The sequence below is a fragment of the Anomalospiza imberbis genome, chromosome 1 (assembly GCF_031753505.1).
Source record: "Anomalospiza imberbis isolate Cuckoo-Finch-1a 21T00152 chromosome 1, ASM3175350v1, whole genome shotgun sequence".
Lineage (NCBI taxonomy): Eukaryota > Metazoa > Chordata > Aves > Passeriformes > Viduidae > Anomalospiza > Anomalospiza imberbis.
Genome location: NC_089681.1, coordinates 149809034 through 149829483, shown reverse-complemented (window position 1 = coordinate 149829483; position 20450 = coordinate 149809034). Strand labels below are relative to the sequence as shown.

The window sequence follows — 20450 nt, the reverse complement described above, 5'->3', positions numbered from 1 at the left end:
AGCTCCTTGAAATCTTGGGATCACCTTTCTGTTGCTATATCTTAAAATGCTTTTTAAACATACCTCCCAGTACTGATATTTTAGTTTTATAGATTTCCAAATCAGTGAGAGCTCAGGGATTGAGACTGGTGTGGCTCTCCATGTTATGCCGTGTCCAATATTATTAAAAAAAAACTCTCTGATTTATGAATAAGGTGTTTTTCAGCTGTCCAAACTCACTCTTTTATAGTTCTCAGAGTTGTTATAAATCAACACTGATTTCCAAGTCCTTGTGAGATGCTGAGTTTTGTGAATTCTATGAATGTGGTGTCTTGCAAGGCACAAGTCAGGGATGCCCCTGAAATCATCCTTTGCTCTCAGGTTCTGTGCATTCTAAAACATTTTACAGTGTTTTAATTCAGTGGAGCAGTCAAGGCACAGTGTTTGCTCAATTTTAAAGTGCTCTCTTTCACCTGTGATCTTCAGCCCTCCCTCCTCACTTTAAGAAAGAGCTGAAGAACGTGGAAGGCACAGAAAATGGCACGGCCACTTTCTGCTGTGAGCTGAGCAAAGCTGGAGCTGCCGTGGTGTGGAGGAAAGGAGACAAAACCCTGGGGACAAGTGACAAGTTCACCATGAGCTGCCAGGGCACGGTGGCCGAGCTGGTGATCCATGATTTGGTCCTGGCAGATGCTGGAGATTACACGTGCTCATGTGGAGAGCAGGAAACCACGGCTGCACTCAAAGTGAATGGTAAAAATAAAATAAAAAAGGAAATGGCTAATAAGTTAGAGATGGCTTTCAAACAGGTTTTTTTTTTTTGTTTTGTTTTTTTGGTTTTTTTTTTTTTTTAAGAGCGTAGGAGTGTCAGCTTTGAAAGTGCAGCTCTGTTTCTGCATAGCTTGGGAATAAATTCCTGGATGTTTTGGTCAGGCATAGGTTGGACATTCATGGCAAAAATTGCAGATATTCATCCTGGTGCTAACTCATTTTTTTGATCCTTATGTTCAGCAGTAGGTGCTGAGAAATGGAAAATCATGTTATTGTGATGTTGGTTGTAAAGATGTTACAATCATAAATTTGAGAAGATTTTTTGATGGGGTGTTTTTGAGACAGTTATCAATGTTTCAGTATAATTTGATGATCAAGCACTGCTAGACCACTGTATGAGGTGAAACTAAAGAATAATTTGGTTTGGAAAGGACCTTTGAAAGGTCCCTCATGGAAAAGTGAAACCAATACCTCTGATATAGGTTAATTTATGAACTTTTTAGTAACAATTTGTGTTTCCATAGAATGTAGAAGCTTTGGTTAGGCTTTATTTTCCATTCTAGCAGGCAATATCCAAGGTAGGTCTCAGTCAAGCAGGTTTGAATTGAGGCTACTGTGGTTCTTCACTTCACACCATGGACTTCAACATAAAAAGCCCTCTCTGACTTATGAATGAGGTGTTTTCCAGCTTTCCAAAGCCAGTCTCTTATGGTTCTCAGAGTGACCATCAGTCCTGAAGGATTGGATTAGGAAAAGCTTTGCTTATGACTTATGGTTGTCAGACCACATGAAATGGTTACTTGAGCTGCTGCCATGGTCCCACATTCTGCTTCTTTTGACCCCCCCAGCCCTGCCTGTGCACTTCCAGGAGGAGATGAGGGATGAAGAAGCCACAGAAGGTGCAACAGCCACACTGCAGTGCGAGCTGTCCAGGGCTGCCTCCGTGGAGTGGAGAAAGAAACACAAAGTGCTCAAAGCCAGTGAAAAATACACAATGAGGCAAGAGGGCAGCAGAGCCCAGCTGCTGATCCATGCCCTGGAGGTCAGGGATGCTGGGGAATACACCTGTGTGTGTGGAGAGGAGAAGACAACAGCAGCACTGACAGTGCACGGTAAAGAGCACAGAAATGGGGCATTTTTGGGTGGTGTTTGTCCCTCCTCCTCTGCCAGCCTCAGTACTCACACACCAAGAGTTCTTTCTCTAATCTTGTCATCATTAATTCTGTTTGTAACAGACTTTCTTATTTTTATTGTGGTTTTTGTCTAATTCTAACCACTATTGTAGCTCCATTGATTTTACTACATTTTCCCCTGTTTATCCTCCTTGCTCTTGTTGGTGCAGGGCTGTATTTCTTTGTAAAGGCTGAAGGATGTCACAGATTTGCTTTTTTTTTAATTCTGTTTTACTCACTTTTGACTTGAACCTAGACACATGGAGCAGCAGAAACATTCATAGCTCTTTAAAAGAACAATTTTATTTCAAGTTGCATCAGGATTCGACAAGTAATTTTACATAATGAAAAGACAGCTTGGTTCAGTGTAATTTTCTTTGTAACTCTGACCAAGAATAATGTTGATTTTTATTCAGGTACTCCAGAATACTCAGCATTAGAGTAGGAGAATATTTCACAGTCCTCAGCCAAATTAATCTGCAAACTTCCCATGGAAGAGAGGGAAACTTTATTTTCACTATTAACACAGGACAGTCAGAAGTAGTTTCAGCCTCTTTCTGACCTGGAAATCCAGCAAGTCTAAATTCAGGGAGCTGATTTCTTTGGTTTTCTGCCCATCTTTGCATTTGCCAATACAACAAGTCTTGCACTTCCAGTTTAACCATGAGAAATAGAATTGGAATGAACTTATACAGGTCAGTCCATCCTTGAGCCCCAAGTCACCATCATTACAGCCAGAAAGTTCTTCTCTATATCAACAAAAGTATTTCTTGAACTGGCTTAAGTAATTACTTCTTATAGAAGCAGAGAAATATTTGTATAAAATGTAAACCAAGAAGTAATGTGACACTCCAAGTTGCGCATCTCAATTATGAGGATTTATTTGCATCAGGCTTGAACTTTTTGACTTGAATTTTCTCCATAAAGTGTTGTAGCCCCAAATCCCTCAGTGCTTCTTCTTGGATTCGTGTTACTGACTGTTCCTAAATATTTTCCATCTGCCCTTGCTGAATTGAAGCCACTGTGAATTGAAGCTATTTTATCACCACTACTTCATACAAATCTTCTATATCTTAATCCAATTTAAAGAAGTGGTTTTACCCTTTCTCCCTTCCCACCTTGAGATCATCTTCAAAATTAATGAAACTTGGCATTTCATTGTCCAAGTTACTACAGAAAATGTTGAATAATCCTGAACTCAGACTAGTGAGAAACTCTGCTTGATTCATTCCTTCATTGTGAGTGTAAACCCCAGTTCAATATCGTGTAACTGTGGTTTTCAGATTAGTAGCACTTCCCTTCTGTAATTCCACCTATATAAAAGTTAAAACTTTACTGAAACAATAATGATATAGAACATATAATGTGTCCTTCTTTCAGGGAAGCTTAATCTATACCCAGAAAAAAATTACCCTGCTCCACTCCTTCATGAAGAGAACAGCTCTTGGCAAATCTGAGTTTTTCAAAGAATTAAACTGAGATGGCCATAATTCCTTGGATCCTCTCTCTGATCTCTCTTTCTCTCTCTCTATTTTCCTATGACAAGCATTATGAATGGATTCAGCTTCAAGACTGAAGAGTATCCCCATATTCCCATTTTTTGCCAATAGAGATCCATCAAACTCAGACCAGGGGAATCAGGGAGACCTCCAGCTCATTTTAAAGCAGACATTTTCATTTGGAGCTCTATTGGCCCTACTGGCTTTACACAAGTGATTTTCCTTTCTTTACTCTCTGGGATTTTAGAATCTCAGTTTACACAGCAAGAACTAAATGTGTATATTTCAATCTGAGATACATTTTTCATCTCTTAGTTTCTGGGTTTTTCCATACGTGAGGAACATCAGCCACTCTCTGATTTCTTCAATGGCACTGTCAGTGTCTGAAATTGGTTGCACCTGCACCTTAAGTATTCCAGGACAAATTCCATCACACCAAGCTGCTTTGAGAATATATTTATTTATATACTCTCTAATACTTTTATGTTTTTCTTTTCCAAGCCAGAATTTCTATTATTTCCTTAATTAAAACTAACATTTAGTAATAATGAAGAAAAAAGTATTAAACACTTCAGCTTTCCCCATGTCCACTCATCATCAATTCACATTCCTGAAAGAGAGGCAGACCAACATCTCCCCTGTTGTTTTCCTTCCTTCTAATCTATTTACATTAATGTCTGCACAGTTATCCTCCACATCCTTATTCTCAATTATTTCTTTCTTGCTGGTCAGGGTCAGGAATTGGAGACCACCCTCTAAAGTTCTTTCTCAGCTATTTTAAATCCAAATGTCATTCCCACCCCATTCCAAAGACCTAGTGGCTGTCATCCCATCCTATTGCTTCCACATATTGCCACGTTTCCATCCAGTCTCACACTCTGAATAATTCTGTTCGTTGTTCCCAAAGGAATGAGGTGTCAGGAAGCACCTGAACTTCCTGGGGTGAGGGAATTATGGCAGATTTCTGCAGTGGCTACATCATCCTCTTCTTTCCTTTTTATTCCTACCAAAGCATCTTCAGGATCTCTTTCTGATTCTACTCTTCAGTCTTATCCTAACTCTGGGCTAGGTCTGAAGGCATCCTTAAAATGTAAATGAAAAGGTTATGTTTTTTTCCTTTAGCTTTTTCCTGATCATGGTGTAACCCGATGTATTAATTTTCTAGGCTGGATTATATTGAGAAAGTTGCAGTTTTGACCATACATGAAATTTCCCTATCTCTGCTGTTTATTTTCTATACATCTCTAAACCAATCAGCAAATTCATTTAATATTTGCTGAAAGAAATGATGAGACCACTTTTGTCAATAATACAAATCAGCATTTTCCTTCTGTGAGATGATCTTCATGTCAGCAAAAGGCAGGGATAGATATTGGTCAGCATTGTTTATTTTGGTGGTCAAGAGCTGCTTGTCATGAAAACCTTTGCTGCTCTGTTTCTCAGCCCTTCCTGCTCTGTTCAAAGAAGAGTTAAGAGATGAGGAGGCCAAGGAGGGTGAAGCAGTCACTCTGCACTGTGAGCTGACGAAACCTGCCCCAGTGGAGTGGAAAAAGGGACACACAGCCCTCAAACCTAGCGAGAAATACAGAATGAGGCAGAAGGATGTCACTGCAGAGCTGGTGATCCACAGTCTGACCCAGAGTGATGCTGGGGATTACACCTGTGTGTGTGGGGAGGAGCAGTCCACAGCTTCCTTAGCAGTACATGGTAATGACCAGCTCCATCTGATTGCCATCATTGTTGAGATTATGGTTTGAATTATTTTTATCACCGTGATCATTGTTATCTGTGCACAGTTCCTCTGAGTCTGACCTTGCATGGCATGACCACGAGGGTGAATTTTGTGATTTAGGGTAAAACTTTTCCCCAGTTCTGTGTACAAAGTGGTTTTAGGACCTAATTCCTGAAGCAGATGTGAGGTCAAGCCTGAAGACACTTCCCCACCTGATGCCTTTTTTAATCTGACCTAGAACAGAGGCCAGACAGAGTTAAAGAATGAAGTAAGGATTTATTAAAAGGCCTCAACAGATCCACCTTGGGCAGCACATGAGCTCAGCCAGGGCTGCACCCAAGATGAACCAAAATGGTCCCAAAATGCACGACCGCTCCCGGGGGCTCTCACTGTGATCAGTTCTGCTCCATTTGCACATTGGAGTTCATTGTCCCATTCCAGCTTTAGCCCATGCAGTCCCATCCTGCTTGTTTTTCTCTCTTCAGCCCACGTTGTTTGTGCTCTTGGGCCTGAGATTTGGATCATTTGTCCTTGGTCCCCGGCTGGAGAGGGAATTGTTTTGTCTCCCTGCTCTGTGCAGAGAGTTCACCATCCCCTGATATGAAGCTCAGAACTGCACACTAGCACAGCACAGAATCTGAAAAATATAAAAGCTCAAACCTGAGGCATCACACCCATGCCCTCACCTGCAGGCTGTGTTTGCTGCTCCCTTTAACCCTGTTCCCATTGCATCCTCAGTGCTGCCTGCAGGCATCCAGGAGAGCCTGAAGGACGAGGAGGTGACCGAGGGTCAAACGGCCACTCTGAGGTGTGAGCTGACCAAAGCTGCCCCCGTGGAGTGGAGGAAGGGCAGCACTTTGCTCAAAGCCAGTGACAAGTACAAAATGAGGCAGGAGGGCACGGTCAGGAAGCTGCTTATCCAGGATGTGGAATTGAAAGATGCTGGAGAGTACACGTGTGTGTGTGGAGAGCAGGAGACAACAGCGGCCTTGATAGTGCATGGTAAAAATAATACATATGTATCTGCATTATTGTGGATTTCTATGCCAGCTCCTTGATATTGGTTGTGTGTTCACCTGTGGCTGAATTGTTTATTTAAATGTGTAAATTCTCTGTAAGATCTGCTTGTATCCAGGCTGCTTTTCTCTTTCTGTCTTTTGGTTTGTCCAATGTCCCGGAATTATGAGAAAAACACCTTGTTTCCACCCTAAAGTGGTCTCTGCTTCTGTACCACCCTGCCCCTCCTGTGACCTGTGTGCCACATGTCATTTTTAATGTCCTCTGTGCATTTTGTGACCTTCAGCCCTGCCAGCCCTTTTCAAAGAAGACCTGAAGGACCTGCAAGCCACAGAAAGTCAAACAGCCACTCTACGCTGTGAGCTGAGCAAGGCTGCAGCTGTGGCGTGGAAGAAAGGGAGCAAAATACTCAGGGCAAGTGAAAAGTATGTCATGAGGCAGGAGGGTGCCCTGGCAGAGCTGGAAATCCATGACCTAGAGCTGCAGGATGCAGGAGATTACACCTGTGTGTGTGGGGAGCAGCACAGCACAGCCTCTCTGACAGTGAAGGGTAAATGCAGACGATTGTCCATTTTCTGCTTCTCTGAAACCCCCATGAAGTGTCCACCTGTTGTTAACCTGTGTCCAGGTCTTGTTCAGGTGTTTATTTTTTGTCTGGCGTTGCTGAAAAGGGAGCTGAGCTCAGGACTGTCTCTCCCTGCAGACACACTGCTGTGCTATAGGTTTAAGGGAATTGCACCCCGGAAATGTTAGACCAGCTGAGATGTTCTGTCCTGAGATAAATCCTTTCAATTCTGCCTTAAATCTTGTACTTTGGCCTGTCATCTCAGCACTTCTTGCCTTACTGCTGGATTCAGTTTTCCACATCTTCATAGTGATAACCTCAACCCCCTGATTTGGCCAGATTTGAACTTCAGATGAGAATTCACAATGCTGAGCACTTAGTTTAAATGCACTTTCTACTGGCTTTCCTTTCCCAGCCCTGCCAGTGCTTTTCAAGGAGGAGCTGAAGGATGAAGAAGCCAAAGAAGGAGCACCAGTCACTCTGAGATGTGAATTAACCAAAGGAGCTCCTGTGCAGTGGAAAATAGGGTCCAAAGTGCTCAAAACAAGTGACAAATATCAAATGAGACAGTCTGGCACCACTGCAGAGCTGGTCATTTGTGACCTAGAAGTAGAAGATGCTGGAGATTACACCTGTGTGTGTGGTGACCAGAAGACAACAGCAACCTTAACAGTTCATGGTAAAAAAGAACTTATTAAAATTGATGAATATCTCTTGAGATAGACATAATTCTGAAATGTAGTAGTTTCTTCCCTGGGTCAGTAGTTTGTTTTTATCCCTTCCTCTTCCTTCATTCTATTTATAACTCATTTCTTCCTGAGAAAGAGTTGCTCATGGTGAATTTTTTGGCTGTTATTAATCTGTCCTTTAAAATGAGAAAATGAGACGTTTCCTTTTGTGCAAGTCTCCTCTTCTTGGATATTTGCATTTTCCAGCTCCGAATCCGTAGTTCACTTCAGTCCTCCAGAGTTTCTCCAAAACATCCAGCTATGGGCTGTGAGGCGCCTCTTCTCCAGGAGCTGGAGAAGGAGAAGTGAGGGTTGGGGCAGCAGAAAGAGGAGGAAATTCTCTGGCCATGTTTTTTTTTAAAGTTTCAGATTCTTTAAAGAAGTCAGACATGCAGAGTGAGATAAATGTTATCATTCCAGAGTTTAATTCCCATAGGTTGTTTTGTCTTTGAGTTGTGGCTCCCAAAATGAGGAGTAATAAGAATCTAAAATTCTTATTAGATGTAATGGCCATTCAAACTTCAGTTTAAAACTAGGAGTTGTTTTATTTGGATATCTGTCTGCTTTCATGTAGATGGGGCTGTGACAGTTAATAAAAACAAACCAGAAACTAACAACTGCAGCCTCCAAAAAATGACATTTTTGTGGGTAAAACAGTTCTGTATCCAGCAGCATTATTTGTGAGTGCTGTTGATCTGAGGCCTGGGTCTTTCTGTTTTGCTCTGTCACTATAAATAACAACAAAAACCCGGGGAACTGATCTCTTAGGGTGACTGAAACCACATTACGCTCAAAGAAAGACACTTCCAGTTTCTGAACTTGGTTATGGCTTTGAATATTTATAATAGGCTGAAAAAAAGGCAAGAGGGGAAATAATCTCAAAATAGGAACAAGGGTTTTAATTCTGGTTTTCTGCTGTCCCTTTGTCCATGTTGCATCCTCCAGCTCTGCCACCACTCTTTAAGGAGGAGCTGAAGGACAAGGAAACAGAAGAAGGTGGAGAAGTCTCCCTGCTCTGTGAGCTCTCCAAGGCTGCTCCAGTGGAGTGGCGGAAGGACCAGAAGATCCTCAAACCAAGTGGGAAATACAAAATGAGGCAGGAAGGGCTCAAGGCAGAGCTGGTGATCCATGAAATAGCTGAGGAGGATGCAGGAGCCTACAGCTGTGTGTGTGGAGAGCACCAGACTACAGCTGTCTTGACAGTACAGGGTAAAGCCATCCCTGACCTTCTCTTTCCTGACTGGAAACCTCTGTCCTCTACTCTGAGCTGTTCAATTTTCCACATCTGTCTCTTCATCCTTATTAACTGAACTTCCATTAAGTTGAAAATGTTCCCTGCCCCTCCTCACCTGCAGGCTGTGGAAACTGGAAAATACCTGTCTGCATTTCTCTGTGCCATCCTTTTGCCTTTTCCTTTCCTTAAACACAAGCCTGCTCTCCTTCCTTCTTTCCCTTCTGCCATTCCTTTCCTACCATGTAACCCCATTGTTCTTTGGTCTTTCCTTTCATGCATTTACTCTCTAAACCACAAATCTGTTTATTCTTTGCCATTCCTGTCTGGAATTCTCAATACCAACCATTTTAATAGAGGGAATAAGGAGTATCCAGAATTAGGCTCTGCTCTGTCAGTTATAATTTCCTCTGCACTAAGTTATGCCCATTTGGGGTTTTGTGCCCATAATCTCTGTCCTGATGCCCAAAGACAGATTTCCATTAGGAGACTATTTTTTCTAAGGAAAGAATAAATTCTTTCTGTGACTTCTTTCTGGTCTTCGTCTGTTGGAAGAACAATTTGCTGGAGAAACAAATCTGGTGTTTCAGTTTAACACTGCTGGAATGGGAAATGTGCCAAATCAGGGCTAAGCCTGTTTTCTAGCCTGGATATTTTAACTAAGTCTCTAATACCGGACGCTAATTTGGGGATCTGAGATATCCAACCTTGTTAAACAGATGAAATATCCCATTATCCCACCTGGTTAATAGAGGGACATATGTGAAGGTCACCACATTTATTTCAAGGATGCAAGTTGGAATGGGTACAAGAATTATGTTAAATTGGAAAAATGTGTTCTAAGACAAGAACCCAGGCTGGAAATCAGCAGCTGGAGATTTGCTTTGGGGTCAAGAAGGATCTGTGAGTCCCAGATGCTCCTCTCCAAGGATATCTCAAGGAAGAAGGAGTGAGGATGAGTAAGGAGCTGTCAACAGGCAGAGCACAGCAGGGCAGCTCTGTCAGTAGGAAAAGAGTGCAAAGCCATGAAGTTTGTGGAAGGCACCAGTGCATGTGAATTGAGGAGCTCAGAGCTGGAGTTCTGCTTTTTTATGAGAAGGAACCTGGTAGAAAGGGGGTGTAAATCTGTTGAGGACTGTGCAGTTTTGCTGTAGGAAGCCAGGGTAAATCCAAAAGGATTAGGATGTCTGTTCTCACGAGGATATTTTCATTTCTCTTTCCTCTCTTTGTCGCTGATGCTCACCTGTCCTTGACAACTTTCCTCTGTCACAACCTTCGCAGCTTTCCCCTGTCACTTCCACACCCTTCCCTGGAGACACCTCCAGTTTGTAACACATTTTATCCTTCATCCTTCTCCTCCCTGGAGATACCCTCAGTTTGTAACACATTTTACCTGCATCCTTCAGCTGTGCCTCCGTTTTTCCAAGAAGAAATGACAAGCCAGGAAGGGGCAGAAGGTGGAACAGCCACTTTGCACTGTGAGCTGAGCAAGGCCCCTGCCCGTGTGCAGTGGAGGAAGGGCCAGCACATCCTCACGTCGGGAACCAAGTACAGCATGAGACAGCAGGGACGTGCTGTGGAGCTGGTGGTCCATGACTTGGACCTGAGTGACAGTGGGGATTATTCCTGTGTGTGTGGAGACAAGACCAGCACGGCTGCCTTAACAGTTCATGGTAATGTAATCCTTGGGGTGAACGTCCTCCAAACCTGCCCCAATCTCTATGGTCTGTTCCTGTCCCTTTCTGTTTGCTTGGGCTTTTGGTTCCTTTGGACTCTCTGTGCTTCCTCCTTTTGTAGAACTGGGAAAAACATTCCCTGCTGGTGTTTGTCCCCCTCAGCTCTGCTGGTTCATCTCGCTTTCCTTGCCCTGATCTGGTGTCCAGGGATGGTGGGGAAGTTTTTCCATTGTGTTCCACTGACCTGGACCAGGGCTTGGTATTGCCCCATGAAACCTCTCCCCCAGGACCTCACCAAGCTGCGTTTTAAGGAACATTCACCCTCTCTGTGGTAACTCTTTTACTCCTCAGTGCTGCCTCCAGAATTCAAGAGAGAGCTGAGGGACCTGGAAGTTGTGGAAAATGGCACAGCTGCTCTGCAGTGTGAGCTGACAAAACCTGCTGAGGTGGAGTGGAAGAAAGGGCAGGAGGTGCTCAAAGAGAGCAGAAAATATGAAATGAGTCAGGATGGTGCTGTTGCAAAGCTGATTATCCACGAGCTGGAGGAGGAGGATGCTGGAGTTTACACCTGTGTGTGTGGAGATCAGCAGACAACTGCCACGCTGACAGTCAATGGTAAAAAGCTAAAGGGAAAAGGCTGCAATATTTTCTGGAAATAAAAATGGCAACTGTAGTTTAGTGTTGCTTAAGGAAAATATTGTAAATCATGAGGTGTGCAGAATAGCCTGGTCTATGCAGCTCCTGGAGTGGACGGGCAGAAAACAGGAATTACAATGCAGAACTAAGTTCATTTTTTCTGTGTTTTGCTGTCAGAACAATCAAAATCTCTCCTGCAAGTGGCCTGTCTTAAGAGGGAATCTGAACCCTTAAAATTCCCTGCCTTAAGAGGGAGTATGAACTCTTGCAAGTCTTTGTATTAGGAGGGAATCTGAACTCTGAAAATTCCCTGCTGATCTTCAGAACACTTCTTCAGTGATCAGGGCAGCACGCTGGCTGCTTTTACAGCAGGAAAACTATGATTCCATTTTTAGATCATAGATTAGGTTCTATATAGTTCATGGCAAATGTAACTTCTTGAAGTCCATTTCTTCTTGCTCTGCAGATATTCCTATTACTTCTCTGGGGAAATAGCTTCATAGTTTGAATTAAAGCATTGAGGTTTAGAGACATCTGGGGGAAAAAAACAAACTCTTTTGGTGCTTTCATTTTCCCACTATTTCCTTTTTCCCAAGCCCCAGCTGCAGAAGGTCCAGTTCATATTTCTATTTTATAGCCCTACCAGCCCTTTTTAAACAAGAGCTGCAGGACACCGAGGCAGAAGAAAATGGCACAGTGACCCTGAGGTGTGAGCTCACCAAACCCAAGGCTCCAGTGGAGTGGAGGAAAGGGGATGTCACTCTCTACCCTGGTCTGAAATACGAGATGAGGCAGCAGGGCTGTGCTGCTGAATTGGTCATTTATGACCTGGAACTGGACGATTCAGGAATTTACACCTGCGACTCCGGACACCAGCGGACAACGGCCGTGCTGGCTGTGCATGGTAGGCAGTAGTGACCTCTCAGGGTCAGGATGACCCCAAGAGTGTAAAAGTCCTTGTTCTCCCAGCCCGTGCAGCCAAAGAAGGAGTCTGAAATGCGTAGGGTCGGCTTCTCAGGGTTGTTTATTTTTCCTTATCTATAACATTCTTTCTCTGACCTGCTGAGCTCTGTCTAGCAAGGAGGCCATCGCATTCTGCCTGTCGCCTTGGGCAGCGTTTACATTTTATACTAGAAATTACATGTACTATGTTTACAATAATGTGCCAATACCTATCATCTATGTTAGACACTGGGTCTCTACCTTAAACCAATAGAAAAGTGTCACCATCACACCAAGAAATGGAGGACAAGAAGAAGGAGAAGAAGGCCAGGACACACCCAAATCCCTCCATTTGACCCCCTAAACCCTACTCTAGAAACCCCAAAATTCTACTTTTTCACCCTGTGTTAATTCAACAGTCACACTACTCAAACCCTTGTGGCTTGTAATTCCTCATACAGAGCTGGAAGCTTTTTCCACAGGTTAAAATTGAAGCCATAGGTGTTTTTGACTTTGTGCCAAGGTCTCCAAGTGCCCTGCCAGGGTCTTGAGACAGCCAGGGCAGCCAGAGGGATGTCCTGGACTCCGACAGTGACCCTTGGCTCAGCAGGAGTGGAGTGAAAGGAGCTGTTCCTGGTGTTCCCTGCAGCCACTGATTTGTTTTGTTGCTGGTCCACACCAGAATAAATGTTCTTCTTGGGCATGGCACACAGCACAGCAGAAAGGTTCTTCTTGTAGTATCTGGAGTGATTAGTGACCATCAAAGCAATTGAATCACAGAATAGTTTGGGTTGGAAGGGACCTTAAGGATCATCCGTTTCCATCCCTCTGCAATGGGCAGGGACACCTTCCACTAGACGAGGTTTTTCAGAGCCCCAGCCAACCTGGCTTTGAAGGTTGTCATGATGTAAAAATATGCTGAACCCTGCTACCCTGAGTGCAGGGAGTGTGGCTGGATATGGGAATGGGATAAGGGATGCCTAATTGGATGTAGTGCCTGCCTAGGATGGTAAGAGATGCACCAATCAGGGGACAAGGGATTTCTAGGATATATGAATGTGCTGTATTGTTACTGGAGGCTTTGAACTTCAAGTGCAAATGCTGACTGCAGACATCTTGAATCCACACCTGTGTTCCTCCACTACTTCTACCATCCAGAGCAAGGCCTTAACTGAAATCTGGATTTCCCCTCCCATGTATCTCTTCACTGTGATCTCCTACCAAGAGACCAATACTAACTTGATCTTTTATACATTGATAGAAGCCTTATTTGGGGCAGAAATTCTCTGTTTAATATTGCTGACTCACAGACCTCTATTAAGGGACAGGGATCTGTGTAAGAGGCTGTTCCCAGTGATCATTGCCTAAAGCATCCATAGCTGGCATGGAAACTCTTCCCTAGGAAAGTCTGAATTCTTCAGACCCCAAACCAGGCCATTCTGTTGACCACTAAGACCAGATCTTTCCTAATTTTGCCTGTCTTCAGCTCTTGGTTCCTTTAGTGGTTCAAGAAAGGTTCTGCCAAGACAGAGGGCTGCATGCCTAGGATTATAGAATCATTAGAATAAGCCGTACCTGAAGGATGATGATAGGACTGGATCCTTCTTGCACTAAAACACTCTTGAAATGTTTTCCTCTCAAATTTTACAGCACTGCCCATCACGTTTAAGCAACCTTTACAAAATAAGGAATTTGAGGAAGGAAGCACAGCCACGTTCTGCTGTGAGCTGTCGAAAGCCGGTGCTGCAGTGGAATGGAGGAAAGGAGGCGTGGGGCTGCAGCCCAGCCAGAAATATGAAATGAGGCAGAGGGGATGCCTGGTAGAGCTCTTGATACACAACCTCAGATTAGAAGACACAGGAGAATACAGCTGTGACACAGGGGATCAGGAAACCAGGGCAGCTCTGAATGTGAAAGGTATGTGGTGTGAGCTGACTCCTCAAGGAATAGGTTCCTCCAACAGGCAAAACAACCATTTCAATATGAATATTTTTAAGTGCATTATTCTTATTCTCTATGAATATTTTCCCTTTCATCTGATATATTAAGATTTTTATATTTTTAATAAGAATGGAAGAGGATGATACTTTGTTCTTCCAGTGCTGTGTTTGAGTTTTGGGCTCTAATAGGAAATACTTTCAAGCTTTGTGCCTGAGGAGAAATTAAAGAAAAAGCAATGATTTAATATAACATCTGGACATTTTGCAGGACATGTTGTTTGAATATTTAAAAATAATATTTTCTTTCAAATACTCTAAGAAGACGGGTAATGACATCCCTGACCTCTCAAGGCTGTCCACGGAGTTTTGAAGTTCTTTGCTCTTGAGATCATTGTTTGATCAACTCAGGGATAAAACCATTCAATGAATTCACCACTGAGAAGGATTTGAGTGAAGGAACAAAGGAAATAAATGTTATGGGTGCAGATGGCTTCTTCTGATGCAGCAAGATCTCCCAGCTGTGCCAGGAAAATTAGAAAACATGGATCCTACCTAGGAATATCCCAGTGAAAAGCAGAGTATCTTGTTCTCCAAGAGTCAGTCTGTGTTAACCAGGCTTCACTAAAAGATCCTCTTGATCCTTTTCTTTTCTCTTTTAGCTCTGCCAGTTCTTTTCCAAAAGCAGCTCAAAGATGAGGAGGCAGAAGAAGGAGCCGTGGTGAAATTCCAGTGTGAGCTGACAAAGGATAACGCAGCCGTGGAGTGGAGAAAAGGCACCATGGAGCTCTTCCCGTGTGCCAAATATCAAATTAAATTAAGTGGGCGCAGAGCTGAGCTTGTGATCCATAATGTAGAGCCAGAGGATGCCTCTGATTACACTTGTGACACGGGAGACCAGCAGAGCACTGCAGTCCTCAGAGTGAATGGTTAGCATTGCACCCCCCGGGCTGGAGGAGAAGAGGCATTGGTGGAACTGTGTGAAAGGGGTTATTTAATCCAAAAGTTAAGATAACGAGGAAAAGAGCTGCCCAGTCGTAAAGCAGAGTACAGAGAAGTGGATCTGGTGGGACAGGGTTCCTGCTTAAGCCCGTAAAGCACAGAGTGCAGTGCACTGACCCCTTCCTCTGATATGATAAAAGCAGGGAATTCTGCGTCATGGGGATTTTGAAACACTAACAAAACTTTTTTTGGCACTTTGCAATTTTCCTGGCTCACTTGAATCAATAGCAAAATGACACATCATTTAAAAAAGCACTTTGAGGTTGCTATTTTTAATCTCCCTGGGAAGATCCTGAGAATGCTGGGTTTAACCTAACCAGGAATAATGTCTGTAAATGATCACAGAATCACAGAACGGGTCACAGGCCCAACCTCCCTGCTCAAACAAGGCCACCCCAGCACCATCTAGGAAACGCTTGTGATTGTGTCAAAGTTGGGTGGAATTTGTGGCTTTGATCTAAGCCATAACCTTTCAAACAATATATTTTTGCTGACTCTGACTCAAAAAGCAGCCACAGGGTCAACTACGGGTGAAAGAGCCCAGTGATTGCTTTACCTGTCTCACAGCAGTGTTTTTACTGGAACCACAGGCACTGAGATTCCTGCTTTTTCCAACTGCTCACACACCCCCCATGGATATCCCCTTCTTGTTTCCATCAGTGAGAAGCTATTGTCTGAGCTGTTCCATGATCTACTTGAATAAATGCCCATTTGTGCATCATCTGGAAGGACTCACCAGTGATGATCTGGATCTTGAAAACACAGCTGAGAAACCAGAAATTAGTTTAAAGCTTTACATTACTTAGCTGTTGAAAACCAGGAGTATTTCTGTAAAAGTCAAAAGATTTATACTGGTTTAAACAGAAAGTGGCAGATTTTCCTTAGTCAAAACCTTTGTGTGCTGGAGTTTCCAGTATGCTGAGTAGATGCATAAAAGGTGTGATGTGGATGCCCTGGACTTTATAGGATATAAAGACACTTGGGGAACTTTCTGATCCTCTGGATATACACAATATAGGTCTGTTTATTGGAAAAAAAAAAAAAAAAAAAAGGTTTTATTATCATATCACCACTAATGCAAAGTTGTACTGCAGCACCAGAGCCCGGGTGCCTTGTGCTGACTTGTGCAGACCTGGCATTCAAGCAAAGAGCTTATGTATTATTTATTTCTCAATTCACAGCCATCAAACCCCAGCTGAAGCAGCAGCTGAGGAACGAGGAAGTGGAAGTGGGAGGAACAGCCAGGCTGCGCTGCGAGATTTCCATCAGCAAAGCAGAAGTGGAGTGGAGGAAGGATGGAGTCCTGCTGCACTCCAGCTCCAAGTATGAAATGTGGCAGGATGGGACCCTCCGGGAGCTCCGTGTTCACCACCTGGAGCCTGGGGATGCTGGGGAATATTCCTGCAAGGCTGGAGACCAGACGAGCTCTGCCAAACTCACCGTGAAAGGCAAGACCTGTTTATTGGAACAAGATTTTAACATGATTGAGTTATATGTACACACATAAAATGAGTTATTGTGATCAGCATGGAGCATAGGAAGGGCATCATAAAAAAAAAATCTTATGGTCAGTGGATGTACCAAAGCAAAGATTGACTTGGTGGACAGGAGAGGATAAGGCAGTTGTAAACTGTGACTCATAGCTTGGAATATTTGTGTGACATCATGTGCATGGGACTGAACAGATGGTCCAGCCCCAGCTTCCAGTCACATGGCAGCTGCATCTGGCCTTTATATCATTGCAGAGCTTAGGTTGGACCACTGGTGTGGAACAAACACCCCCAGCATCTCCACGGGCTACCCCACGTCGTAGATCTCCCGCACATCACACCCAGCTGCACCATTTCTCGTGCAGATGGTGACCTCAGTTGTAGGAATATCCACTGTGCTTGCTCAGAGGGAGACTGGGCTGCTTTCTGAATGGTTTGACCCCATGATTTTAGAGATCTTTTCCAACCTTAGTGATTTTGCGATTCCTTTGGTATTCCCCAGTGGGTTTGGGGTATTTACAGCTTCCTGTCTGTATGATCCTTGCACAGGTGCCCAGCTGTCCTAGAAACAGGACTCAGGCAAACTGCAGTGCAGAAGCCCTGTGCTCACACTAACCCAGTGAGTCCTGCTGGGAGGACAGAGCCAGCCAGGGCCTCAGCCAGTTTGGAGCATCAGCATGGAGCAAATGCAAATCTGTTCACGGAAATACAATAGAAAGGATCAGGCTTTAATGTTAGCCTGTGAGGATGTCTAAGTAAATGGAACAAACTTCAAAATCCTGATTTTGGCACCAGCGTTCATGCCTTGTTCACCCAACCAAGCATAATTAAAAAGACCAATATGCAATGTGTCTCTTTTAGCAAGGACAAGTGGAAAAGCCACTATCCAAAAGCCATTTGTCCTGTTGCTAAGTACACTGAAAGCAGAGTTTGGACTGGGGTTTGAGAGGCTGTGCTGTCTCCACCCTTGAAGGACAAGGTGCTGAGCAACCTGGGCCTGCTTTGAGCAGTGGTTGGAGCAGGTGACTCCCAAAAGCCCATTGCAGCCTGGGTTATTCATGGTTCCATGATTTGATCCGTGTTTTCCCTTTCATTTCCCATTTCTGCCTCCTTGCAGAGCCTGACGTGACCATCGTGAGCGGCCTCAAGGACACGGTGGTGGCCGAAGGGGACGATGTCACCTTTCGGTGCCAGGTTTCCCACGAGAACGCCAGGGACGTCGAATGGAAGCTGCAGGATGTGGCTCTGCAGAACAACGAAATGAACGAGATCTCGGTGGAAAAGGGCAAGATCCACACCCTGACCCTGAGGAAGGTGACAGAGCAGGACATTGGCACCGTCACGTTCCGGGTGGGACCCCACACGTCGACAGCAGAGCTCACGGTGAAAGGTGAGGGCTCCCTGTGCTGTGGAACAGGGTCAGTGGGAACAGGGGGTGCTTTGTTTATGCTGGCAGCAAATTCAAGGCCAAAATTCACCCCTCGTGTCTTGGGGGTGCTTGTGCTTCAAAGCCTCCGTGGCTGCAATCACCACAGATGAACACGGGACATTTCACCATCTTCCCAAAGCTCACTGCTTCCTGGATAGCTTGGCTTCACTACTTTGCTGGGTAGACCTGGAATTTTTATTGCTTCCACCACCCTTTTTAGAACTCTAGAATAATTTGGGTTTGGAGGGACTTTTAAAAGCCATCTGGTCCAATCCCTCCACATCTCCAAACAGATTGGGTTGCTCTGATCTGGTTTTTTATTTCTTTCTTTCTCTAAACAATTTGGTTAAATTCTCCATCCAAAATCCTTCTCCTTCCCTCTTAGAAGCTTCTTTTAATTCCTCAGTAAATAACACAGAAGTCAGAGGATTTTTTTAATACTCAATCGTTCAGCTGTAGCTTTAACACCAAGACAAAGGAGCCTGGAAAACAAAGCAAAGAAAGCAAAGCAAACAAACACTTGGCTTTGTTTGTAATTTCAGTGCCACCTCCAGTCTTTAAGGAGAAACTGCAGAAACTGCAATATAAGTGTTTCTTGGCCTATCAGCTTTAGCCACACCATGCTGGAAATGCCCAAAGCCAATCATCTAGAATTACCCCTCGTGGGTCCTACTACAGTGCATCTTTCCTAGTTCTGTTTCTCCAGAGTATCTGGTCTTATTTGCAAGGCCATCCTTTGAAACGTTTTTCTAGCTCCATTTCTCTCTCAGCCATGTCTGTCCTCTTCCATGGCATTTCTAAGTCAGCATTTCTTATCTCGAGGTTTGCACACAGATGCATACACTGTGTGAGCCTTCTGTCAGGCCCTGAGAACTTTCTAGAAATCCATTTTCCACACAGCACCTTCTGTCATTCCTTGTTTTTCTTTTAAACTAACTTTGGAATTGAGTTTGAACCAAATTTAGGATGGCACCAGAGTTTCACCAAACACAAGGCTTAGTTACACTGTCAGCAATGACACATGATGTTTCTTCCCCCTCTGATCTTTCTTGATTCAGCTTCTCCAGTCACCTTCACGCAACCACTCCAGAGCCAACAAGCTGAGGAGGGTGGCACTGTCACTCTGAGCTGTGAGGTCTCCAAATCCAACACCACTGTGCAGTGGAAGAAGGCGGGGACAGTGCTGCGACCCGGTGACAAATACAGGATGCGTCAGGAGGGGGCCCGGGCTGAGCTGACCATTCACAACCTGAGCGAAGCTGATGCTGGGGAGTACACCTGTGACACAGGGGACCAGCAAACCACGGCAGCAGTGCAGCTGAAAGGTGGGGCTTTGCATGGGGAAGGGCTGGGCACAGCTTGGCACCGCGGCAGGGGCACAGGACTGAGTAATTTGGCAGCTAAACCTTGTCCTGTCCTGAAACGGGGATCTCGGAGACGAGAGAGGTTTCACTGGGCTAAGAACTCTGTCAGTTACATCTCTTTGGTCACTGATTCTGTGGTTTAATGATAATTAATTTTCACCCATGGGAATCTTTTGAGAATTTTTTTCACAGCACACAGGTTATGATTATACACATATTAAATATTTATTATGCACACAACACAGTATAACTTGCAAACTTTTTAGACTATCACATATATATGTGCATAAATCACATGCAGACATGAATCATGCATCTGTAGCATTGTTATATATTGCTACGTGCCTGTGTACCAACATTTTCATGAGTTTAGAATCATAGAATCACAACATGGTTTGGGTTGGAAGGGACTTTCAAGGTAATTTAGTAATCCAACCCCCTGCCTTGGGCAGGGACACCTTCCACTATCCCAAGTTGCTCCAAGCTCTGTCCATCCTGGCCTTGGACACTTCCAGGGATCCAGGGGCAGCCACAGCTTCTCTGGGCACCCTGTGCCAGGGCCTCACCATCTTCACAGGGAACAATTTCTTTCTAACATCTAAGCTGACCCTGCCCTCTTTCAGTTTGAAACCATTCCCCTTTTTTCTGTCACTATCTACCCTTATGAAAAGTCCTTCTTCCTCTTTTTTTATAAGCCCCCATAAGCCTTTTCTTCGAAGCTGAACTCGCCCAGATTTATTATTTAGGGCCTCAAATAACAACAACATAGTACTGTCAAGAGGGAGCCTAACGACATGTTTAACCCAGGAAGCATCACCTGAAAGTAGATCTCAAACTCTGTTGCCCTTTCCATGAAGAACCAGCAGCCACCATCGTGGACGGGCTGAAGGACGTGGCCACGTACGAAGGAGAAGACGCGGTGTTCGAGTGCAGGCTGTCCCGGGAAACAGCTCAGGATGCCCAGTGGTTCCTGGGGGATGTTCCCCTGCAATCCAACGAAATGAATGAGATCAGAGTGCAAGGGACACGTCACAGTTTGATCTTGAGGAAGGTGACCCTGGAAGACTGTGGGTCCATCAGTTTCAAAGTGGGGCAGCATTCGTCAGCAGCGCAGCTGAAGGTGGAAGGTGAGCAGCCTCCCCAGAAAAGGGGTTGAGCAGGTACTGGCAGGCACTGCTTTGACGTCTGGAGAGGTGTATTTGGGATTAGGGAGCCTTGGAAATTTTGGGAGATACTGCTAATCTAATTTAGCAATTTAGAGTGGTACATCTGTGCCAGTT

At 44.3% G+C, this 20450-nt stretch overlaps 1 protein-coding gene across 1 annotated transcript in view; it reads left to right on the top strand.

Moving 5' to 3' along the window:
* Window positions 1-20450, top strand: part of OBSCN (obscurin, cytoskeletal calmodulin and titin-interacting RhoGEF) — a 145247-nt gene that overhangs the window by 71743 nt on the left and 53054 nt on the right. Inside the window, 16 exon segments of the mRNA XM_068176205.1 lie at window positions 466-732; window positions 1599-1862; window positions 4865-5128; window positions 5892-6155; window positions 6457-6720; window positions 7151-7414; window positions 8409-8672; window positions 10101-10367; window positions 10722-10985; window positions 11644-11910; window positions 13599-13865; window positions 14548-14814; window positions 16069-16335; window positions 17495-17767; window positions 18865-19131; window positions 20028-20297. Of these exon segments, the coding sequence (XP_068032306.1) occupies window positions 466-732; window positions 1599-1862; window positions 4865-5128; window positions 5892-6155; window positions 6457-6720; window positions 7151-7414; window positions 8409-8672; window positions 10101-10367; window positions 10722-10985; window positions 11644-11910; window positions 13599-13865; window positions 14548-14814; window positions 16069-16335; window positions 17495-17767; window positions 18865-19131; window positions 20028-20297 (4260 nt within the window).